General features: G+C 35.8%; 1 protein-coding gene across 2 annotated transcripts in view; it reads left to right on the forward strand.

Moving 5' to 3' along the window:
* The window catches only part of Cnst (consortin, connexin sorting protein), a 91,288-nt gene extending 67,445 nt beyond the window's left edge, over nucleotides 1–23,843 (forward strand). For both annotated transcript variants that reach the window (XM_047520508.1, XM_047520507.1), the window contains exons 7-11: nucleotides 1,186–1,207; nucleotides 1,385–1,481; nucleotides 5,304–6,199; nucleotides 16,793–16,928; nucleotides 21,159–23,843. In XM_047520508.1, the coding sequence (XP_047376464.1) occupies nucleotides 1,186–1,207; nucleotides 1,385–1,481; nucleotides 5,304–6,199; nucleotides 16,793–16,928; nucleotides 21,159–21,364 (1,357 nt within the window). In that variant the 3' untranslated portion in view covers nucleotides 21,365–23,843. The remainder of the gene's footprint in view (nucleotides 1–1,185; nucleotides 1,208–1,384; nucleotides 1,482–5,303; nucleotides 6,200–16,792; nucleotides 16,929–21,158) is intronic.
* The last annotated feature ends 2,331 nt before the right edge of the window (nucleotides 23,844–26,174 follow it).

Genomic DNA, 26,174 nt, shown 5'->3' on the forward strand with positions numbered 1-26,174 from the left:
GTAATACCAGCAATTTGGAAAGTTGAGGCAGGAGAATCACAAGTTCAGTACAAGCCTGGGCAATTTAGTGTGACCCTGTCTCAAGATAAAAAGGGTTGGGGTTATAGTTTAATAGTAGAGTACCCCTTGGGTTCAATCCCCAGTAAAATAAAAAGGAAAAGAAAAAAAAATCCCCAAGTACCACCCTTCCTATGGAACTAATAACTTCTTAACATGTTACAAATGTTTTAAGTATTAATAAACATTTTGAGCAGAATATGTGATATCTTTATTCTCAAATTATAGACAGTTAAGCATACAAACTTGATACATTTTTTCCCATATACCTACATGTCTACATGACTACCACTCCCAACAAAGTTCCAAGATTCACAAGATGTAATGAACCTCTCAGAAAGCTCTGTCATGCGAGTACCTTGTCCATACCCCCTTCCACCATGGTGACCACTCTCTTGAGTTCTCCAACTATTTGACTATTCTGTAATTCCTATAAATGGAATTGCACAGAATATAGATTGCTGTGTCTCGCTTCTTGTGCCCATCATTGTGTCAGCATTACATGTTGTTGCACGTAATGGCAGTTTGCTGTGCTTTATTGCAGTGCAAATTTATTCTATGTCTGTGCAACAGTTTGTCCATTGTGCTTTTCATAGACATGTGAGTTGCTCCTGGGTTTTGAACATTGTGAATAATAAAGTGGTTATGTATTTTTGTTCATGCCTTTGCAAGGTATACATATATCCCATTATGTTGGGTATTACCTAAAATTTAATATTGAAAAGTTACTTTTCTGGTAATGTGTTTCCATGGATAATTCTAACAAATCATTTTCTGCCATAATCTATTTTAGATTATGACATAAACTGAGATTTTAAAAATGTATGTGTGAAATTATCTTTAAATACCTTATTAGCAAAAGGTTAACACTCTGTTTTTACTTCTGGATTTCAGCATTTGTAGCTTCTTTGGGGGTTTTCAGCAGTAATTGGCTATCTAAGGAGTTTAACACATGATATAGCTGTACTTTGAACGATGTAACCCAGTGGTAATGTTTCAGCCATGGAAATGTTCTGTGCTAATATTAGAACCCAAGAAGCTGTATTTTTTTTATAGCCATTTCAGTGACATTTGTTTAGAAGCATGCTGTACTTTTTAAAAAAATTTTTTTCTTTCTTTTTTCTACAGTCCTCTTTTATCCAAACACAAGGTAAGTTTGTTTCTTTTAAAAATATTTATGGGAAAAATATTGTCACATGTCTATTGTATGGACTGTTTTAGAAAATAAAGAAACATTTCTCAAGTTATTTCAGGTTTCTAATTTAATGCAACAGTTTCCAAAAATGTTTTTTTGTGTTTTATTTGGTTGTTGTTTTAAACTTTTTAGATAGCAGCTATAGAAAAGTCCCTGGGAAGGCAATGCTTTACACAATTAATAGTGTCCAAAGATCCAAAGGAAAGAGGAGCTACAGCCAAAGAGTCAGGTATGTTTTTAAATTAAGTTAGGGAGAGATGTAAAAGATATCCATTTCCTTTAATATTTTGTTAAGTGTCACATCTGAATTGCTATGAAAAAAAATTATTGTGTTTACATTTTGTGCATATATCTCTCTTAGAGAAAACAGCAAAGCAAGATTTTTATGATGTAATTTCATTTTTAGTTACCCAGTAGTAGATATTATAAAAATCTAAACTCTTATAAAAACATAAAAGCATTTCTGTGTTTTCAGTAGGTGGTTTTGTGTGTTTTACCATAATATAAAAAGACTGTACAAAAGTGCTGTGAAATGGACTTGTTTTTGATGTATTTAGATGTCTTTTCTATTTAAAAAAACGAGCACTGAATCGATGGTACCAGAAATCTTTCTGTAAATCTAGATAGTTAAAAGTTCTGTGTCTCGATGATTTATTTATAGCAATTTATCCTTGTCTCTTCTTTGTTGACTAACATATAATTTGTGTATATATACTTCTAAAGCATTTATGATGTGTTTTATATCAACCTGTGCCTTTTGTCAAAAGATTTTGAGAAACTTTTTTCTAAATACGTGTTGGTCATTATAAAAACTTTAGAAAATAAAAATAAATAAGTTTAGGGTGATTTTCCTTCTGGTGTCTGATTTCACTACTAATTTATATTCCTGAACTTTATGTTCCTGGGCCTGAGAGCCCTCATATTGAAAAGGAGGTATAATGTGTTTTGGGCAAGTGGCTCTAAAGATATAAGATGCTGCCATCAAGTAGCCATTTCTTCTTTAATGGTACTTTTTAATTTTTTAGATATTTATCCTTTCTCTTATGAGACAAGTCAGAGATATTTATTGCTTTGAGTTACCCCTGTGTACTCTTGTTTTCTGTTTTCTACCTTTTTCAATCAGAAATCATAGTAAAATAACCTTTATAACAGTCTTAAATGGGGGGGAAATCCCCAAATAGCCAGTGGATCTGTTTACATATTTTATACATTAGGAAGAGTGCCATTACAAGCTCTCCTTTAGAATTTGAGACTCAGCACTGGTTGCGGCCCAGCACTAGCTTATTCTCTGCTGTGATGCCTGTGATACAGATGGGGAAACTGATGTGCCAAGTTTAAAGTCAATAGTTGGGTGCTTTGCTTCATAGCTAGAACCTGGATCTTCTGGTTTCTAATTGAGCACAGCGTGCTTTTGCTGAGTAAATTGTAGGAAGTAGGGATTATCAAAGGCTTCAACAATTCAGACATCCTACTAACAACCATTTTTTGAAGGGTTGTGGATTAAGTTCTGGAGGAGGATGTCTTGCCTCAGCCTGATAAAACAATGTGTTTTTAAGAGGAATGTCAGCAATATGAATGACTTTTTAAATGCAGCATGTAATTCTTGCCCTTTGCATCTTAATGTATGTGTGCGTGTGTTTAATGTTTTGTATTTCTGAAGATGGAGCGACCATTTTCTCATTTGTTTGTAAATGCATTGTACCCATGTGTTTTTACCACTTAAGTGATCTCTCAGTTCACTAGATACAGTACTTGAAATATCCAGTCATGATAGTCCATAAACTCACTTTCTATTCAGAATGACTTCTTAGATTGATGCTGTAACTTTTCCCTTATGGTTTTGTGACCTTTTTTGGTTTTGGGGGGTGCTTTTTTCGGGGGGCAGGGAGGGGTTGTTTCTGTGTTTATTTTTTTGGTATTGAGGATTAATTTGGGTGATATACCACAGAGCTATATTCCCAGTCTTTTTTATTTTTTACTCTGAGCCAGGGTCTCACTAAGTTGCTGAGCATCTTGATAAACTGCTAAGGCAGTCCTCGAACTTGTTCCTCCTGCCTCAACCTTCCACATCATTAGAATTGCTGTCATGCACTACCATGCCCAGCTTACTTTAGTTCTTTTTTTTATTATTTTTAATGTATTTTTCTGTTTTGGTACTGGGGATTGAACCAGTGCACTTAACCACTGAGCCACATCCCCAGTCCTTTTTATTTTTTATTTTGAGACACCATCTTGCTAAATTGCTGAGCTTGACCCCGAACTTGCAATCCTGCCTCAGCCTTCCAAGTTTCTGGGATTAGAGGAGTGCCACCGTGCAATATATACTTACAGTTACTAATAGTTAAATGGTCTTATTTTGATTCTTGAGGACTTAGTTCTATTCAACTTCAAACTTCATTTGAACACCTAAATCTCATTTTTCCAAAGCTCTTCTCTGTTTTCCAGCTGCCAGGAACTAGGAGCATAGTGTGCTGCAGTTGGAGCTAACTAGATAGTGCTTAAGGCTGAATCCAGGTTGTTCTGTTGCAGGGAAGCATGGTGAGTCCAGAAGGACCAACTGATCAGGCATTTTGTCCCAAGATATCTGGTCCTTAAAATAACTGACCCTCAGTTGGGGGTAGCACACCTTGTTCCTCTGATGTAGCGGTCTCTCTGCCTTGTGTTTTAATAGTACCTGGGAAATATGTTTTCCAATCTCATTTAGTCTCTGAATCCTGTGCATGTGTTTTGAAGGGCATCTTCTGAATTTGTGGGCTGGGAACTTGTGGAAGAGGAGCTTGGCTCCCTTTCCACCTGACTGTGCCCACCCCACCTTTGTTCTCTACCACCCTGTCTTTAACAGAGGGGCAAGCCAGCAAGCTCAGTAGCGAAGCAGAAAACTTGTGGGGAATGAAATGTCCAGTCTCTTAAACTGAATGATACTTTGGGGTAGAGGAATATGCAGGACTCTCTCATACGGTGGCCTCTCTTCCTTCTCTGGATCCTGGTATGATATTCAAGTCAGGTGTGGGAGGAGGTGCTACAATCTCTACTGAAGGGCTTCCTCTCAGAATTCCAGGGAGGTTACCAGCCTCAATCCCTGATTCTTTGAAATCTTAACATGGCATTTAAAAAATCCCTTTTCTTTGGTATGGTAGTGGCCTCAGTTGTTAGTTGGTTGTAATTATAAACTACCCATAAATGAAAAAGCAAATGGAATAAAATTATTATTTTATCTTTCATCTTGAAAAAAAATTTTTTTTCACATTTCTTTTGGTGTATTGTAGTTGTATATAATAAAGGGATTTGTTGTTACATGTTTGTGCATGCACATGATATAACAATATAATTTGACCAATATCTCTCCCCAGCACTTCCCACCTCCATCTCCACCTCCCACTCCTTGGTGCCTTTCCTCTACTGATCTTCCTTTGATTTTCATGAGATTCCCACCACCACCACCACCACCACCACCTTTCTTTTCCCTTTTCCTCTCTAACTTCAGCATATGAGAGAAAACATATGACATTTGACCTTCTGTTTGACTTGTTTCACTTAACATAATGAGTTCCATTCATTTTCCTGCAAATGACATAATATAATTTTTCCTTATAGCTGTGTATATATATCACATTATGAAGAAAAAATATTCAAGTTGGTATTATTTCAATAAAAATTTAAAGAGATTTCAAAATTCAAACCTATTTCTACTTCTTGCCCTAATGTATTCTTTTATTGCCATCCTTTGCTGCCCTGATTTAAGAAGTTGTAATTTCAAAATACCATTTATTAAGGGTATTAAGTTAAAAAGGTTCATTATTTTTTCAATTATATTGATGACTGAATATTCACCTTAACATGATTTTGGATAATCTTAATTTTTATATGTAAAGGATTATTTACTGAATGTTTTGGGTATGTCCTAAGAACATTATAATGCAACAGATACAATTTCTGTTTGAGAGGTTAGAATATTGTGTTCCATGTTATTCATACATCCTTTCTCTTCCCTTCTATACAAAGCATTGTTTGGAATTTTAAAACAGCTTTTTTTCTTCTTCTTGTTCTTTAGAGAGTGACACTTGTCTTGGCATGGAACCAAGCGAAGAAAGCCAACCTAAAGAAGAGCCTCAGGAGAGCAGGCCCAGCTGTAATCAGATGGATGGACAGGCAAATTCCCCAAGCCTTCCAGTAACTGCAGTGAAGGACCACACGGAGCCGCTCTGCAGCGCTGGCTCCGCGAAGCTGGAGCTCCACACCCAGCCCTCCCAGCCCTCGGAGACAGCCTGGAGCAGCAGGTCAGGGCCAGACTCTTCCGAGAATGCCTGTGAGAATGACAGCCGCTTGCAGGCAGCTGCCACAGAGGACCAACCAGATGTGGCTAAAATAGGGGGCATTGCTGAAGACCCTCAGGTGTCACCTTCTGGGGGGTCAGTGAGAGAGCCTTTGATCTTACCAGGCTGCGACCATATATCTCCTGCGTTGAATTCCGAGGGAAGATATTCACAGTCGAAAAGAAAAGAACTCCAGTTGCCACTTCAGGATGCTTCTGAGGCGGTGCCTGAGGACCAACTTGAGAGCAGTGAATTAAATGAGCTGCAGCAACCTGATCTCACAAACAGTGATGGAAAATTGCCACAGGGCCAGACTGACTCAGAGGGCTCAGAGAATGTACTTTGTGAAAAGAATGAAATATCTGACTTAAGTACACTGCTTCCAGAAGTGTATATGGCCCCTGAGGAAAAGGGAGATAAGGAAGACCAAGTCAATAAGGAAACAGAAGACTATTTAAACAGCCTTTTGGAAGGATGCTTAAAAGATACTGAAGACGACAACCAAGACGACGACTCTGATCTCCTTCAAGATCTTTCTCCTGAGGAAGCATCCTATAGTCTACAGGAGAATCTGCCTTCTGATGATAGCTGTCTTTCTCTTGATGATCTTGCCAAAAGGATAGAGATTGCAGAGGTAAATTAGAGATAAAATAAAATATAATTTTAAAAGCTGATACATGTACAAAATATTGCTTTGTTTTTTTAAGTTTTCAAATACAGTTTGAAACAGGGAAAAATTTTAGTTAACATTAACTTTTAATTGTTGCTATCTTTATTGATTTGTATGTATTGAATAAAATGACTTGTAATCGTGAAGTTTATCTTGAAGAAGCTATATTACACGTCTCCAGATACAGTGAGCATTATTATGAACATCATTTTTTCATAGTCCTGTGGGTTTTATTCGTCATACCCAGTAATTATTATGAAGACAAGATTAGTCGTATTCTTTAAGGAAACCTCATGTTTCTTCTCATACATCTAGAAGATTACATATAGTATATACTTACTTTCTTCCTCTTGTTGATATATTTTTAGAATTCTCTAAAACAGTCTAACAGGATGAAGGAAGCATTTTAAAATATAATGAGACTGGCAGGTAGTAGATGAATTTTTAAGCTATTAAGTTGCAGGGAGAGAATAAAAAAGGTCAAGGAAAGGTGACCATTCTCTTTTGTTTGATAGTACAATAAAGACATTCAGAAAAAAGGAAAGATAAAAGCCATACCAAAACTATCGCCCCCTCACCAAGACTGGTGTAATGGGAAGAGTTTGCCTTAGTTTCAAGTTTCAGTACAGATCCCACAAGTTCCTCAGTCTCCTGGCGTTGCTTTTTCCCTTTCTAAACCTGCTTGCTTTTCTGAAAATTAGGATCTGAGCTGCCTTTCTTTTTCTTTTTTTTTTGTTTTATTGTTTTTTTGTTTTTTGTTTTTTTAGTTGTAGGTGGACACAATACCTTTTATTTTATTTTTATGTGGTGCTCAGGGTCAAACCCAGGACCTCATGCATACTAGGAGAGCGCTCTACCACTGAGCCACAACCCCAACCCCTTTCTTTTTCTTAACCCTAATTTTTTCTCAAATTGGCTTTATGTCCCATATAACCATTATATTTTAACTCAGCATTATCATTGAAAAAAATGATCTCCAAGAAAATAAAAAAGTAGCAAAGCAAAGTATATATAACAAAATATATGTGAAAATAGAATTCTGTGAAAAACTTTCTGAGATAACTGCTTCATTACTAGCTTCCTCTGTTGCCATTTTAGTCAGTTCTCCAAATTATGATTTTTCTTCTTAGTTGTTTTTTTTTCTTTGGTAAAATTAGGTAGATTAGTAAAGCATTGACCCAATGTTCATTTTTCTATTTCTTTTAAACAGACCACTCAGTTGTAATTTACAGCTAGTTGTTCACAAACTATGAGTTTTGCTTCTTGATTTTCTCTTTAAAAAATTATTAAATATTGCTTAAGGTATGCGGAGTTTCTGTTTGGGGTGATGACAATTTTTAGAATTAGTGGTGATGGTTACACAACATTTTGAATTGTATATTTAAAAAGGGCTAAAATGGCAATTTTATGTTATTTATTTATTTCACCATAATTTTATAAGTAATTTTTAAATAAGTTTAATAGAGCTTATGATAAAGTGCTTGACCCAATATTCATTGTCTTGCTTATTTTAACCAGATCTTTGGTACAGGGTGTTATCAAATTATTACTTACTTTTGCATATTAAATTGCATATTCCTTCCTCAAACTTATAACACAGTGTCTGTTTTTTCTTCTAAATAGCAGATAGCAGAGGAAGTTATTTTCTGGGAAGTTAATACAGAATGACCCCTTTCCTAAAAATTCTATTGGTCTGTTAAGTTAGGCTATTTTAAGAACCCCAAAAGATGGGGCTGGGGTTGTGGCTCAGTGGTAGAGCACTTGCCTAACACATGTGAGGTACTGGGTTTGATTCTTAGTACCATATATAAATAAATGAATAAAATAAAGGTCCATCAACATCTAAAAATATATATATATTAACAAAAAGAACCCCAAAAGATATACATGATTAACAACACTAGTTTACTTTCCTATGATAATGCTGAATAGATGGTTAAACATTTACTTTCTGACTACTTAATCCCTTCTCTATTTTGAGAGGTTTACTTTATTAAATTTAACTGTCAGCAGAGGAAGTTTTGAAGTTTCAGAGCTAAAAATCACTAATGCTTTAAGTTTTAATGCCTTAAGAATGAGGGTTTGGGGCTGGGGCTATAGCTCAGTGGCAGAGGGATTGCCTAGCATGTGTGAGGCACTGGGTTTGATCCTTAATACTGCGTAAAAAAAATAAAATAAAAGCATGCAGTCCATCTACAAATACAAAAAATAAATAAAAAGAATGAGGGTTTGTATTAAAATATCCAGGTCAGTGGGTTTGCTTATCAGCACAAACTTACAATTTTTTTATTTTATTTTTTGATGTCAAGGATTAAACCCAAGCCCTCTTACCAGAGTTATGCCCCAAACCTAATTTTTAATTTTTAAAAATTAAATTCTATGCTTTTAAATTTAAGTACAAACATATAACTTTTTAATCCAAACACTTTGTTTTCAGGAAAATTTTATTAAGAGTCTCTGTCTAGTGCTGAGGATATAGTAAAGGATCTGATAAAGTTCTTGGCTTTCTGGATTCTCTCTAGGCTGTCACAGTTGGCTAATTTTAGTACAGTTGTTTCTCATATGTTTTGTATGCTTCCCTCCTTTTGTGAGCATAATTTCTTTTTTTTTTTTGTAAACAAATGGGATACATGTTGTTTCTCTGTACATGGAGTAAAGGCATACCATTTGTGTAATCATAAATTTACCTAGGGTAATGTTGTTTGATTCATTCTGTTATCTTTTCCCTTCCCCCCACCCATAATTTCTTAATAACTAAACGTTGGAATAGTAATTTTCATGCCCTTGGGAGCCACTTAGGCACCTAAGCTTGCTCATCTCCACATATTGCTATTTGTCCCTGTCGGTCCTCCGCTCTCTTTCCCAGTCTCCCTATCATTACTCCCCTGTCATTCACCTCACAGTTTACCACTTTGCTTATAACTTTTTCTACCTCTGTGTTTGGGGTAGACCACACTGGTAGGTTCTTTCTTCACTGGTTTTCCCCTTTTTCTAGTCTCTTGTTCTTCTGCATTGCTCAGCTTTGGCTGAACTTGGTTTTGATAACCACTGCCAGCCCAGTGGAAGCAATTGTTTTGTTGTATTGTTTTAAACAATGAGATTCATCATATAACATAAAATAAATTTCACAAAAGCTTGTGGAGAACTAAAAACATCTCCACTATTTTGTTTGTATTTTTGTGCTGCTAAAGATCTGACCAAGGGTCTCACACCTGCTAGGGAAGTGCTCTACATCCCCAACTCTGTAGTGGGGGTGAAAAATGACCTCCAAAATTGTGGCTGGGTTTGTCTTCAGCAAAGCTCTCTAATTAAATCTTCATGCCCAATGCCTTCTACTTTGGCTAGTTGTCTCTTGGCTAGATCACTGGGAACAGGGAAACTACTGTAAATTTAGCTGTTGTAGAATTCCCTCACCAAGTTAAGATAGCTAGCAGAAAGCAATAGCGTTTCATGAAATTGTGTAGGTAACTGTTACATGGGTCTTAGATAAAGAAAGGTGTTAGAGACAGCGATCCTGGTGCTTCTGCCCAGAGTAGCTCTTTCAAGGGCAGCAGGGTAAGTCCAGCTTCCTTACAATAGAAGAAACGCAATATAAAAGAGTTTGTGGAACATGGTTGACCCAGGGTTTAAGTAGGTGTCTAACAAGCCCCCAGGGGAAGACCCAGGGATTGCCGCTTCTTAATTTATGCCGGATGGTGTCATCTTTCCCTTTCAATTTTTATCTTACTCTTAAGTTTTCTAGTTAGTTAATGTACATCTTAATTGTCAGGTTTCTTGAACCCAGCTCCTTTTCCATTTTAACTACTTTTAAAATTTACATCTTTACTGCTTCTGCCTGGATTTTTTCAATAGCTACTTAACGAGTTGCCGCATCCTTCATTTTATCTTTTCCTACTCAAATAGTTTTACATTATAACTGTGTAAACCTGGGGTCTCAAACTGATACCCAAGGGGCCACCCAGGAAATAGAGGAAATGAAATGACTTACATGTACAGTGACAGGGAAGATTCCATGTCTGGTCTAGAAATAAAACACTCTATGATTAAATCAAATACACCCAAGGGTCCCAATCTGATCCATAGCCTGTTTAAACTCCTGTTCTAAACCAGTTTTCACATTGTCAGTCCCTTCCCCTGGCTCCCTATAGCTTCAGGCTGTGCTTTTGACTTGACATTCGAGACTGTTGGTAATCTGGTCCACTCTACCTGTCCAACATCATCTGCTACTGTGCCTTGGTCTCAGCCTATGTTTCAATCACTGGTCCCCTCTCTACTCCCCATGTACACCTTGCACATGGCCACCCCTGCTCCTTGCCTTCCAGATTATGTCACTTTGTTCTGGAGTGTTGAACCTCTTTTCCACATCTGTTTCTTCCCAACCCTCAACATCTAGGTCTTGTCTTTTAAGCATGTAAAGTACAAGCCAACATAGACCATTGTTATTTTTTTACTTTTTATTTATTTATTTTGGGGAAGTACCGGGGATTGAAGTCAGGGGCACTCAACCACTGAGCCACATCCCCAGCCCCATTTTGTATTTTATTTAGAGACAGGGTCTCACTGAGTTGCTTTGTGCCTTACTATTGCTGAGACTGGCTTTGAACTCTATCCTCCTGCCTCAGCCTCCCAAGCTGCTGTGATTACAGGCGTGCACCACCATGCTCAGCTAGACCATTGTCAGTAACAACCACTGTATCCAGTAAGGCTTTTTTCCCCCAAGTTCACTTAGAACAATAAATAACCTTTAAAAATAGGTTTTGTTTTATTTTCAAGGAAAACTTACATTGTTCAAAGAAGTTTGGTAGATACTTCTCATGTAAATTCCTCATCTGCGTGTTCATTTACTCTTTGACATATTTATTGAACACCTACTATCTAGTAGAAACTGGAGAGAGAGACAGCAGTGAATACAGATCAAGTCCCTGCTCTCATGAAACTTACTTTCTAGAAGGAGAGACACATAATAAACAAGTTCACATAAAAATAATGTAGTTTCAAATATTGGTAAGGGCTATCAAGTAATTTCAGCAAGGTAACAAAGTAACTTGATAATTTTTTAAACAGCTTTATGGAGGTTAAAAAGTGGGCAGTAGCTGATATTTTTACCATATCTTTTCCTATCTTATATTTATTAAATTGTCCCTTTAAGCAAGTAAAACAAATTACAAAAATATGAAGTAGTGCCTAATCTAGAAATTTACTTTATTAAACCCCCTATTTTATTTTAAACAAAATACTCCACATTGACTTACTTCATCATAATTTGACTTTTTCCATTTTGAACTTTTTTCTATTGCAGTGCTACAAAATTCAAGGTTGTGGGTTTGAGATGATCACCTGGTCTTTCTGAAGATGGTTTTCTTTCATGTAGCTGGCACCCTTGGGTCCAGCTATCACTACTACTTTCAGTTTGCTGTAGTAATGGCCATGACATTAATCTCTTTCCACAAAAGGTCTTTCTTGTAATCATCCCTTTCTCCATGTCTCTAGATTGACAAGTTTAGCCATTTGTTTAAATATCTCTTTAAAAAAAAAAGTGTGTGTATGTGAGATATATATAAATATATATATATATATATATAAATATATATATATATATATATTCTGGGCATGGAACCCACGGCCTCATGTATGTGAGGCAGACACTCTACTCCTGGTCTACACCTCCAGCCCAGTTTAAGTATCTGAAATGAAGATATATTTAAGATTAGAATTCTTGGTAAAGGTATAACCTCATTAGTCTTATTTGAAAGTTCTGTTCATCTCACTTTAATTGTATCAAAAGATATGGCACAAAGCAAAATTTTAATAGTCTTAGAAAATAAGATCTTTTTACATTAGGGAAATGGCAAGAGATTTAATCCTGAATTTATATTCAAACTCTGCTGGTTACTGGGCAATGCAAGCTTAAGCAAGTTGCTCTAGCTCTTTTAAGTTTGGCTTCTTCATCTGTAAAATGGGGCTGAAAATGCCTGTAAAAGAGAGTCGTGAAGATTGAATGTGATATATAAAGACACAGTGTACACATTCACTAATTTATAATTCTTACATGATACCTAAAACTACATGAGCAAGCAGACACAATCACTTGGTGTTTGTTTGTTTGTTTGTTTGTGGTGCTGCTGGGGATGGAACCAGGGCTTTTCCCTTGCTATGCAAGCTCTCTACCACTGACCTACACCTCCAACTCATCACTTGTTGTTTTAGAGAAGAATTTTAGATGTAACTTTGACAAGTGCTTCTGCAGAAAAATCATTGGCATTTAAGGTATTTGTAATATACTAATATAGTTTATGAATGTTGTCAGTTTAGTTGGAAACCAAGCATATGTTCTTGCTCAAAGTTTACCAGCCTTGAGGGTCTGGATTAAGTTAAGCCTGTATCATTAAAATAATACTTGGTGTCTGTTTTCTCCTTTAATCTTATGAGCAATGTGTTTAACAGTAGTGTTTTCTGAATGTTTTCCTTATCATATTAGGAATTACTATTCCAGTAAAGTTGCAAAATAATTTTGTTTTTATAACCAGTTCATTCTAAAAATGGTATTTAAGGTGGTCATTGATGTTTGAGGGCAAGTGTCAAAGAATTGTTTATTTGCAAATATAGGCACTTAGCCAGATGGATTTTTAAAGCTCTGCATTTATTCATAGAGTGCCACCAGTAACAATTACATTAATTATGGCTCAGACATCCTTTTTGTTCTCAATAAGAACATCCTTTTTGTTCTCAAGGGTTGGCATATTTTGTTTGGGTAGGGAAGCAATTTGCTAATTGAAATGGGAAACTTAATTTAGTTTTAAAGGTGTTTTTGAGATTTAAAAATTCGTCATCTTTCCTAGGATGCATAAAGTGGTAGGTTCAATCCCCAGCCCTACAAAATCAATTAATCAATCAAACTTTACTTTTAGTACTGACATTATGGTTATAACAACAAAAGAAAACAATTTTTTTAAATTTTATTTTGAGACAAAGTCTCATTAAGTTGCCCAGGCTGTACTCAAATTTGCAATCTTACTGCCTCAACCTCTTGAATAGATGGAATTACAGGCATGCACCACCAAGCCTGGTTGAAAAATGTTTTCTCAAGAATAATTTGGAGGGTGCCCTAAATCAATAGTTCAATTTGACATACTTTAGTGACATCCTAAACCAAGACCATGACCTTGTTTGGGTTTTCTTGCCCAAACATTTCTTGCATTTCTTGGAATAATGTAAGCTTCACCCACTAAACTAGTTTCTTCAGCTCTATCCCAATGTGGCAAATAAGAGTTTTATGTTAAGGGTAGGTCCTCTGTCCCAGACTCTTGCAAAAATGAGTAATGACCAATCCTGTCAAGCCTCCTGATTTCTAAGAGTTTCCTGGTTGGTGGGCATCTTTTTGCCTCAACTTGGTCCCATCATTCTTTGTTCTCCATTTATAAGACCTGAAATCAGAAAAGAAAAGAAAAAACAAAAAACCTAGAGAAGATCCCTGAAAAGAGCACCCTCCTTCACTTAGGACAACTAGGGCAGGTGCTCCTGAAACAAAGGATTTTTATAGAGTTTTAAAAAAAGAAAATATGAGGACTGGGGATATAACTCAGTTGGTAGAGTGCTTGCCTTGCAAGCACAAGGCCCTGGGTTCAATCCCCAGCACCGCCAAAAAAAGAAGAAAAAAAAAGAAAGAAAATATGGGGTTAGATTTTTTTAACAAAGAATTAAGGGATGAAGGGAAGGACAAGTCAAAACAAAATGTTGATTGATCCCACACAAATGTAATTTCTCATGCTCTGCCTCTTTCCTTTTTAAAAAAGTGTCCAAGTTTATTGCCCATTTAGTGAATAAGGTGGGATTGCCTGATCAGGCTTTTATCCCTTAACAGCATGGCTTCCAGAGCAAAACACCCCACAAAGCTGAGCAAGAGCTAAGGTAGGAACCTTAACTCATCAGACCAGCTGCATCAGACCAGCTCTGGGTCCAAGTGGCACATTCTGTGTCTTTCCAGAGGACTTCAGGAGCTTTTTTCAGTCTATCAGTATCCATTTATTCATACTTACAATATTGTTTGATTTATGGTTTGTGTTATTTCTTGCATAAACTTATATCACAGAGATATACAATTAACAGTAATGCCACTCTGGAGCTCATCCTTAGAACTATTCTTAATCCAATTTTTTTTTTTTTTAAGTTAAAAGAACACTTTAAAAGCTCCCAGGTTGGAGCTTTTAGGGCTCATCAGTGGTTGAGCCCTTGCCTACCAGAGATGAGGCCCCAGATTCAATCCCCAGCACTACCCAAAACCAAAAAACTCCATGGTGCCTAGTGCAGTAGTAGATGATTATAGTTCCAACCACAAAAGAACTTGAGGCAGGAGGATCCCTTGAATCCAGAAACTGAAGATTAGCTCAGGCAACATACCAAGACCCCTATTTCAAAATCACAACAAACAAATCCCATCAACATATACAACTATAATACATCAATTTAAAAATGTGGGGGAAGAAAGCACAATGAAACAAAAACTCCCACAGTAAGTAAATTTATTTCTGGTAAATGTACATATTTACTTTATGGGAAAGTAGATATTGAATGAATCTATGAGTCCCCTCACTTTTTTTTTTTTTTTTTTTTTTTTTTTTCCTTTGGTACTGGGGATTCAGTCCAGGGGCTCTTTACCACTGATCTACATGCCCAGTCCTTTTTATATTCTATTTTGAGACAGGCCTTGCTAAGTTGCCAAGCCTGGCCTTAAGTGTGCGATTCTCCTGCCTTAGCTTCCCAAATTGCTGGCATTGCAGGCATGAACCACCAAGCCCAGCTTCAATGATGCATCTTTAGTAGTAATGTATTCTTTTTAATTAATTTCCATTTTCCATCCTTTGCTCTTTAGAATCTCTTCAGGATTTCTTCCCTCTTAGTTTCAGCACAGTGCTTATAATATAATTTTTCTTTGTTGTATGAAAGTGCCCTTTAATATTGCTTCTTTGTAAAGAAAGATTTGAAATTTTTCATGGTTGGGTGTGGGGGCTGGGGACAGAACCCCAGGCCTCTCACATGCTAGGGCTAGCTAGAGCTAGCTACATCCTCAGCCCTATTTTGAAAGACTATTCCTAATGTCACTAAAGTACTTTAGTTTTCTCAGAACAAAGACAAATTAAATATATATTTCCCATAAAAAAGAATAAATTGCTGAATATTGATTTTTTTTTTTGACATAATGGTTTCTGTAGACCCATGTTCAGAGAAGCTCTGTAGAAGACTATCTGGAATTATTTACCCCTAAAAGCCCGGAGTTATAAAAAGATTTAATACAATCTATAATATTTATGCATAGCATAAATAATCAGAGATTGCTGGCCAGAGCTGGAAATCATATTAAGTATTTTATGCCATTGATCAGATAAATGACATTACAGGCAATCCTCAGCTTCCAGTGATCTGATACCAGCAAGTTGCTGACATCCACAGTGTTAGGCCCACAATGGCCACCTATGTCATCACCTGTATCTCAGAACAAGCAGGTAGCACACAAGTCAACTTCTGGGTATGAGTCTGCTGCTTGGGAGCCCATGTGAAGGCCTCCCGCCTCCCAGCCTGGCCTTTCCTACTGATCCTCTTGTCTCTCACTGCATCTTGGAATTTTTAGTTCCTAAATGGCAAGGGTTTTTGGTTTTGCTTTTAAATAAGAAGTAGAGCATAAACAGGAGAGAGGAGAGAGGTACCTAAGTGAAAATTAGAAGACAACATAGAAAAGGGTAGTGGTGAGGACCTGAAGAGATGTTGGTATACTTTTTCCATGAAGGGTCAAATTACTAATATTTTAGACTTTATGATCTGATGTAACTACCATTCTGCCATTAATTATATCCCCAGAACAACCAGGGGCAATATGTAGATGAAGGGCTGGACTGGATTCATTTAAATTTATTTACAAAAATACATAGCAATCCTCTGGCCTGCTGGCCATAGTTTGCTGACTTATGTACATAAAATAATATATCCATGGTAGACTAGCTCCGAGGGAAGTTCTAGAGATGTCCCTAATATGTTTTGAATATAGAACATTATTTAGTAAATAAATACTTTCTCAGAGAAATTGAAGATAAATCTCACTTGATGTTAAAAGCTTGGTCTTGAATATATTTTAAGTTTATTTCTTTATTTTTTCTTTAAAACTATTGGTGAATTAGAAGAGCTGTGATGGAGTTTGAGCATCCATTATAAAGCAAAACCCAGCATTAAGCAACAGGGGTTGTAAGTGATCATTGTACAAATAACTTAAGGGGAGTTAAACTACAAAGCAAGGTAGTTAATGGAGTTCTCGAGACCTCCTGCCTATCCCTTGAGTAAGTTCCAGGTCAGGAAGAAGAGTCAGGGGTTTGTCAGCTACCTGCATGGAACTGAAAATTTTATCCTGTTACATGTTGATGATTATGATTTTTTTCCATAGGAATTGGATATACCTGATATAAAAATTCAAATGTCTGTTGAATTGAATTAGCGTTTTTACAGTTACATGTAAAATATCATGGTATGTCCCACCTTAACATAACAAATCATTCTTCCCATCTCTGGCAGGTTGTTCCTGCCGAAGGGTTGGTCTCTATATTAAAGAAAAGGAATGACTCTGTAGGAGATCATCCTGCCCAAATGCAGCAGAAATCATCTAAACGAAGAGTGAGATTCCAAGAAATAGATGATAACTTGGATCCAGGTAAACTGCTGAGCCCTTTACTAAAAGTGTTAACAGTCAGTGTTTGCTGGAAGAATCAATTACTGTATAATGTGATGCTTCTGACAGGATATGTACAAGAATATATGAACTTAGTTGCTTTATTTGCTAAGAAATAAAAATGTAAAATATAAACTTAAACCATCATCATATATTATTTTGAAGCATTTTGCTCAAATAAGTGAGCAAGTTACAAAATTCAACTCATGGTCTCTGTATTCCATAGATAGTCTACCATGTTGAGAGCTCATTTCAATTTCTTTCTTCAGTATCTTAAAAAAAAAATGAGCTTGCTATTTTTGTTTTCTTTCAATGGCCAATTAATATTCCTCCTTAGTTGTGAAAAATACTTATGAATCACGAGTATATTCTTTTCAGCAATTTCTTCTTTACTATGTAGAAAGTAGTGTCTCCCAAGAGCAACAATTTAAAATGGTTGCTATGGTTTGACTTTTTCCTCCTGGGCTTATGCTTAAGGTGGTTTCCCTAGCAAATAGTGCTACCTTTTGTGGTTTCAAATAGGCTTACCTGAAGCACAGATAAATAAGAGTGAGTGGAAATGTGGCCAAGAACCTGTCTGTGTGCTTCTCATGTTTATAAAACAACTGCATTGTTGAAGTGACACCGTAAACATTTAGGTATGCTTCCTAAGTGTGATGTAATTGATAACAGAGAATTTAAAATTTTACAACTATAAAGCTTGTAGGACCTTAAACTAATTTTTTCTAATCCCTCACTGTACCCTTGCACCTTGCTTTTCACTGTCACATGTCACAATCTTTTCCATGTATAGTGCCTTGGTCCTGTTTGTGCTAATTTACACTAAATCTGCTTAATAGGAGGAACCCTGGATTTGTAGCTCTCAGTCCCTTATTTCACTTAGTAGCCAGACTAAGTCATTTAACTTGTGGGAGACTCAGATTTATCATCTTTAAATTAAAAAAAATAACATTTGCATCTCTACCTCTATGAGAGCTGAAAAACATCAGACAATGAATATGAAGTCATTTTGACAGTTATGAAAATTTTGTGTAAATAGTTGATGCTGGTAATGATTTATTACAAAGCTGTGTAGCTTACACAGTGCATAGGAATAAGCCTCACCTTCTGCCAAAATCTTCCTGAATGGAAGTTCTTCCTCTAATCAGTTCTTTTTGTGGGGGGCAGAGTACTGGGGATTGAACTCAGGGGCACTCAACCACTAAGCCACATCCCCAGCCCTATTTTGTATTTTATTTAGAGACAGGGTCTCTCTGAGTTCCTTAGAGCCTCGCTTTTGCTGAGGCTGGCTTTGAACTCATGATCCTCCTGCCTCAGTCTCCCAAGCTGCTGGATTACAGGTGTGCACCAGCTAAATCATTTCTATTCACTAGAAATATAATGTGAGACTCATGTGATTTGAAATTTTATAATAGCCATGTTTAAAAAGTAATCCATTTTAGCCAGGTCTGGTGGCACACACCTGTAATCCCAGCTACTGGGGAGGTTGAGACAGGAAGATCACAAGTTCAAAGCCAGCCTTAGCAACTTAATGAGTACATGTCTCAATATTTAAAGTTAAAAGGATTGGAGAGGGTAACTCAGTGGTAGAGCATTACTGGGTTCAATCCCCAGTCCCACCCAAAAAAAAGTGTTTTAATATTTATTTCAACATGTGAGCAATATGAAAAAATAAGATACTTTACCTCTCTTTTTCACACTGTTTTCCAGTTCTAGTGTGTATTTTGCACTTGATAGCATATTTGTTCAGACCAGCCACATGTCAAGTGCTCAACAGCCACATGCAGCTCATGGTTTTCATATTACACAGCTTGGCTCTAAACTATTTTAGCACATGTAGATAAAACAAACAGAAGAGGTATTTTTAAACATTTAAACTGTGCTCAAATGTTTGTACCGTATATGAATGCAGTCATTCTCTCCATATCCTGAAAGACTGGTTCCAGGATCCCTGAAGATAACAACATCTGTGGACATTCGAGTCCCTTACATAGATGGCACAGTATTTGTATATAACCTATGCGTGTTCTCCTATATACTTTAAATCATCTCTTTTACTTATAATAGGTAATGCAATGTAAATAGTTGCTATTCAGATTGTTTTGGGGATAATGACAGGAAAAAAGTCTATTCTCAGCACAGAGTAGATTATTTTTTCAGATATTTTTCATCTATGGTTGGTCAATCCACAGATGCAGAACCCACAGATAGGGAGGACTGACTGTAAATGATAATGAAGATAAATGAGGGAAGATGCATAAACATTAAATAAGGGAGTGTTTTAAAAAGAGAGAGAAAGAAAAAGATTGAACTGACCAAAACTAAAAAAATACAATATCAATGATATAATTCCATTTTTTTATTGGCATTGAGCTGCAGGTATAGCTCAGTGGTAGAGGACTTTCCTAGCACATACAAGGCCCTGGGTTCAATTGTCAGTTCTGCCAAGAAAAATAAACAAAAAATGAACTATTTAAAAATGCAAATCACAAAGTGTATGATTATATAATACTATTTGCATAAATGTTCTTAAATTGTATATATCTGATTTGGAAGGATGCACTCCATATTTAACAGTGTGTAACTCTGAGAAGGGAGGAGAATATGATTTTAGAAGAAAAAGGGACAGTTTCTTAGACTCTTAGCTACTTTGTGTTCAAATTTTTATAGGGAGAATATATTAATATTATTGTAAAATCTTCCATATAAAGTATAATTAGTATCAATTAGATTTTATAAAATTTGTTTATCATAAATATAATATATGCTAATCATGAATTCAGACAGTAATGAAGAAAAAGTATAAGTCCCACAATCTTCTCCCCCTTTCCCTAAGTGCTGATTGAAATTTCTTATCATTCTTTCAAGTCACATTGTGTGTATGTGTGCATATGTGTGTGTGTATACATTGTGTCCTTTTTTTTAATGCAAATGAGTTCTATATATATTGCTATGTAACTTCTTTTTAAAATTTAACGAGTCTTTTATTTTAATTTTTTTGAGTTGCCAATGGACCTTTATTTTTTTTATTTATATGGAGTGCTGAGAATTGAACCCAGTGCCTTACACATGCTAGGCAAGTGCTCTACCACTGAGCCACATTTCAGCCCAATGAATTTTGTATGTCTTTCTATGAAAGAGCATATTAAATTTACTTCATTCCACTAAATAATTATATAGTATTCCATTATATAAATATCTCATAATTAAACTATCCCATGTAGCAACCAGATTATTTCCAACTTTTGTGTGCTAAGCAAATTCTGTTACAGTGAACAATTTTGTATATATGTTCTTATGTTTTATGCCCATCTGTGCCCATCTGTGAGCTAATTCCTAAAAGTGATTTACTGGGCTAAATGTTGAGACTACATATCACTGTTGGTATGAGACAGTGCTGGTTTTCCCCAGTGGTCTCAGCATTGCATTCAGTTAACCCTGTGTCACTCTCAGAAGTAACCAGGATGGAATGTAAATTAGTTTTAAATTTTAGTAGATACTGCCACATTACTTTCCAAAAAAAGTTCACATTCACCTTCATTGTGCTGGAGATCATAAAATTATTTAGTCTTCCCAAAATATTTTTATTTTTTTTAATTATGAATGATCATTAGGATTTTTCAACAAAAGAATAGTTATGTTCTCCAATATAGAAAAACTAATGTGGACATTTTTATTAAAAACAAACCTACCAAAATTGTTAAGCAAAATAAAAAGAAATTATAACAAGGTTAGAACTTCTCTGTTCCACTCTATAAGAACAAAAGTGGGTCTGACTAAGATGCAAAGGGGATCCCACCCAAAGACATTTTCATTGTTTTACATAAAATTGATTTTCATTCAAGGTGGTCCCATGACATAAACTCCAAAGACATTGTAATTAAGTCCATGGTGTATATTCTAAAATAACATCATGACCACATCTGAGGAATATTACCATTTTTCTTCTTTTTGATGGAATTTATATTCATGTATAAATGAGTTGATTTTAATTTCAGCATTCACAAGCTCCACAAGTATGAATCTTTGTAGTAACTAATAGGTAGTAGACCTTTGTAGGGCTTTTAAATACACATCTTTTCTGTCTAAAAGCCCTAACTCTAGAGTTTTAACATTTGAAACATCTCATTATCTTAATCAGTGAAAAGACAGCAGATGCTAAGATTTCCATTTTGATGACAATTTAACCTCACTCTGTTCTTGTGTTTGCAGATGAAGTTGGAGGTGGCTCTTGTATTTTATTGATCTTGCTGTGCATAGCAACAGTTTTCCTTAGCATTGGAGGAACCGCATTATACTGCACTTTTGGAGACATGGAGTCACCTGTTTGTACAGACTTTGCAGACAACATGGACTTCTATTACACCAAGTTACTCCAGGGAATGGCAGAACTTAAACACTGGATCTACCTCTCCTAGCAGCACTCAAGGGGGACAGTCACAATGGCAGTGAGAATGAAAGATGCGAAACTTTCTAAACAGCTTTTATTTCAGAGTTCTAAAACATTCCCCCTACCCAATGAGGACTCAAGGACACCTGAAACAGCAACTTTAAATGGCAATCCAGAGGACCTCTGTTATAATATCTACATAATGAGGCAATATTGATATAAGCATTTTTGGAGAGGTACCCATCTCCTCACTGCTTCCTAGTGCAATGAGGTACACTGAGCAGATTATGAGGGGCAGTCACATAACCACACTGTTTCTTTTTCCTGTCAAGCTAATGGTTAAAGGACACCTCTGGTTTACATTTGTTGGTCCACAGGCATTGCTTCTAGCCATCACGCAATAAGTTTGTTTATAATCAGAGTTCCTTATGGTTCCAATATCGTTTTTTAGTTATCTTTGGGAGCAATGTATAATAATTTGCATTATTTCCAGATTCTGCTCTCCATTTGTAAAATGGTTGTGTGTGTGTGTGTGTGTATGTGTGCATGTGTGCACGCGTGTCTCAAGCAGTCATCATAAGCAAATATCCAACATAGAGTAACAGAGATTATCTTTATTCTTTTAAAACTTGACTATGATGTGCAGGCACAAATATTTGAAGAAGGCTTAGCTGTAGAATAGATGAATTGTAGAAATGTTGGCCCTGAAATGAGAAACTGTGACAGATCTGTGGCAGTTAACTTGATTGACTAGCCAGAAATTAATCACAGGCCTGAAGGCAAAATCAAAGAGCTCCCTCTGAGTCTCAGACAACAGTTTGATCACAGACTCAGTGCTTCCTGAAGTGGTGAACACTGAAATCAACACAAATCAGCAAATACATATTGAGCATCTGTTATATTCTGAGATTCTAAAAACCAGAATATGGACATAAATAAGATAAAAATTCCTGTTACAGATGTTTTAATTCTGGTCACACAAAGTAAACGAATCCTTTGACGAGTGAAATTAAGTCACCATATGTAATTCAGTATTAACAGATCATGCATTCAGGTGTTTTAATATGCATTCATATCATGGGCTTGATTTAGACTCTATTGTGGGGTCATTAAGCGAAAATTCAATCATACCTTAAATAGGCAAATATATGATTTTTGTTTAAATCTGTCAGTTAGGTGGCCTAACATTTAGGAAGCCTTGCTTTGACTTTTTATATTCTAGACAGCATTTAAAAAACAAAAACATGAATTATAGTTTTTTAGCAAGTGATTATTATTTCCTGTTTTTCCTCTTAGGATCATTTGAAAGAAAAAGGGAGAAATTGCTTTCTAGTTGTTACTGGCTGGTACAGTACTTCCCTTTGTGTTTTTGCTTATTTATTTAGATTATATGAATTTTAAAGGGCTTTTTATCAGTTGAAAGTGTGTTACTAAGCATGCATTTGGTTATCCCAATGCTAAATTCTTGATTATTATGTACTTAGTGTTTTGGTTTTCTATAATTTCAGCTCAGTGTGTTTTGGGGCTTGTTTTTTTTAAATTGATGTTTTGTTTTTACTTATAACACTGTCTGATTTGTCTATCATGTCACCATAAACTGTAATATTTTGAACAGTTATAGATCAAAGATATTTATTTAGAAGTGTACAAGATACTGAAATTTAGATTCCTTATACTTAAGGCTGATTTTATTAGAAGATTATTTTAATGATGTATTATAAATTTTAAGACTTTGTATTCAAATTGTATGTAAAATATGTAACACATCCATGGTACTATCTTAAGTGGTTCTATAAAAGCCGCTCACAAGATCTACTGTCATAGACAAACCTCTTCTGTGCTACCCTCGTAATTTCTAGTCGCAGGAATTTGGTGATCCTTATTTTTGCCAATTTTATGTCAAGAGAAGTTAAAGTTCACCTCCCGTTCACCTCTTTATGTCACTGTCAGAGTCCTTTATAATATCTGATGTTATATTTGCAACGTAGGCCACTTTTTCTGAAACCTGGGCTTTCCTAGGAACCTTCACATTGCAATGAAAGAGTTGAGATAATACCTTGCTGATCAGGGCTCCCAGTTATGCCTCAAGAAACCACAAATATCTTCACCACTACCCAGAGACAGTGAGGTGAGCTCAGGAGCATATCGATATCTTGACTTAAAATAGGCATGAAATCTCACTTAGAAAAAATTAGGGCAACTTTAAAAAATGTAACAGTAAATTATTGCATGAATTGGAGTAATTCCATCCAGTGATGAAAGGATTGTTATCTCATGCGTAAAAAGTTTATTCAGTTTTACTGAAATGTAATTTCTCCTCTTATTTGAAAGTACTGACAACTGTTTGTAACTAATCACTAATCTTCCTTAAGAACTGTATTTGAGGGTATCAAATCGAGCTTGTAATTTAAAATCTACACCAATGAAGTGTCTCAGAGAATTTATTTGAACCCTTGGGTGTTGAGAAAAACTGCTTTAAAGCACAAGTAAAGTAATTTCAGGAACTGATCTGGCCCACTGGTATTTTGGGAAGTCTAATCACCCCCTAAGGTTCCATTGCTTCTAAAATGCCTCCCCCGTCTGCCTGACACAGTAGCTGAAATCCACTCTAAAAATACATTCTTTCAGATTTGAAAATCAAAATCCTCCGAGGTTTACTTTATCAAGCTGTGAATATGTATCTTAAATGTGGAGAGAATTTGAAATTTGAAGGTGGGCCTTCCTTGTTTTGTAAGGACAGACCTGAGGTGGGTCTTGCTGGAATGCCAGGAGGATGTGGGATGAGAGGAACAGCGGTGTAAAGACAGGAATAGGAGTTGAGGAGAAAAAGAGGGAAGATGAAGAACAAAGAAATCCCTTAGCTGTCAACCCATTTGACTGAAGCTCGCCTTGTGGCATATATTCCCAATCCAAAGGGAGACGGAATTTTTAACTTTCTGCTGAAGTGACCTGTATAACTGTTCATTTCTTTGGGCTCAATTAATATTAACTCATTCTCGTATACTACTTTATACATTATTTGTAGCATTTTAGCATTTATTCATTTAATGCTTAGTAAACACAGTAAACACATATCCCTCAAGTCCAGGTCTTATAACTCCCAAACCATTATACTTTCTGTTCTCTCATGTTGCCTTAACCTTCAAAAAGAATACGAACAACTCTAGAATTATAGCAAAATTCTAGTGTTATCTATCTCAACAATCTCAAAGGTAAGCATTTATTGAGCCTCATGTACTGTACCTTAAAAGCTACAGTGAGTTCAAAGTTTCCCTATGAAATTCCAGTACTACTTAAATTTCCCTGAGTTTAGGATACTGAGAAAAATGGTATGACATATGATCATCTCTTCTCTCTGGCTAAGGAAGAGTTATTCCCAAATTCCTTTAGATCAGTGCAGAACCATGAGTGTATGTTTGTCACTACATATATCTCGACAGGCATTTGTATGTGCAGTGTTCCCAGCACTGAGCATGCGGGGCTCCAGAAAAAAGAAATGGTACCGGCTACAAGATTTAGCACCTGGTAAAGGAAATGTATTTTCAAAGAGGGAATAAAAAGAAGACACTGGAGAGCATGCCACTCTAGGGGTGGAGCTCATTCTTTCCTATCATGTGTCATGTACTATTAGGAATAAAAGTAAAATTTTATCTAGGCCACCTACACAGCGATTTGATAGTAATTTTGACGGGAATCATTTCTCACAGCCAAAGGTCTGATAATTGTGATCTAGTAATTACAACTTTCCACATGTAGTTAGTACTTCTGGCATTAATAGCTGGCAAGTTTTCCAGCAGTGTAAATCATCTCTTTAAGAGCCTTCTTTGAAATTGAAAGTTTTAATTGCCCTGAATTGAAAACTTTCACACAGAGAAAACTAGTCCCAGATGGCTTCACCAGTAAGTTCTGTCAATCATTTAAGTAAGACATAATACCTATCCTACAAAATACTTTTTTTTAGAGAGAACACTTCTTAATTCATTTTATGAGACTTTTTTATTCTAATACCAAAACAAGACAATGACAGTAAGAAAACAAAGACCAATCTCATTGAAGAACTTAGACACAAAGATCTTTAACAAAATAGTAGGTCAATTCTATAAAATACATAAAAGGACAATAGACTATCATAATCAAATGAGATTTATCTCAAGAATACAATGAGTTTAATATTCAAAATTCACTCAATATAATTCACCTTTTTAACAAACTAAGAAAGGAAATCCATGTGATCATGTCAATGAATATGCATTAATTTACATCATTCATATGAAAAAACAAACTAGAAGCTAATTTCCACAATTTAATAAAGGACGTTTATGAAAAATCAACAATTAATATTAAATATTTGGTGGAAAAAGACCACATGGTTCTCTTTCTAAGATCAGGAACAAAGCAAAGACCACTTCTATTCAACATTGTACTGGAGATCCTATAGCGAGAAAAAGAAAAAGCATCCCAATTAGAAAGGGAAAAAAATAAAACTTTTTGCAAATGACATAATTATTTATGAAGAGAATCCCAAGGCATCTACAAAATGCTAGTAGAATGCATTTAGCAAGTCTGCATCCCAAATCTGAAGAATGAAATGGAAAATCAAGTACAAGAGGCTTATAGGACTCCAAATACACAAAATTCCAACAGACCCACACCAAGGCACATTATAATGAAAATACCTAACATACAAAATAAAGACAGAATTTTAAAGGCTGCGAGAGAAAAGAATCAAATTACATTCAGGGGGGGAAACTAATACGGATATCAGCAGATTTCTCAATCCAGACCCTAAAAGCTAGAAGGGCCTGGAACAACATTTTTCAAGCCCTGAGAGAAAACAG

The sequence above is a fragment of the Sciurus carolinensis genome, chromosome 12 (genome assembly GCF_902686445.1).
Source record: "Sciurus carolinensis chromosome 12, mSciCar1.2, whole genome shotgun sequence".
NCBI lineage: Eukaryota > Metazoa > Chordata > Mammalia > Rodentia > Sciuridae > Sciurus > Sciurus carolinensis.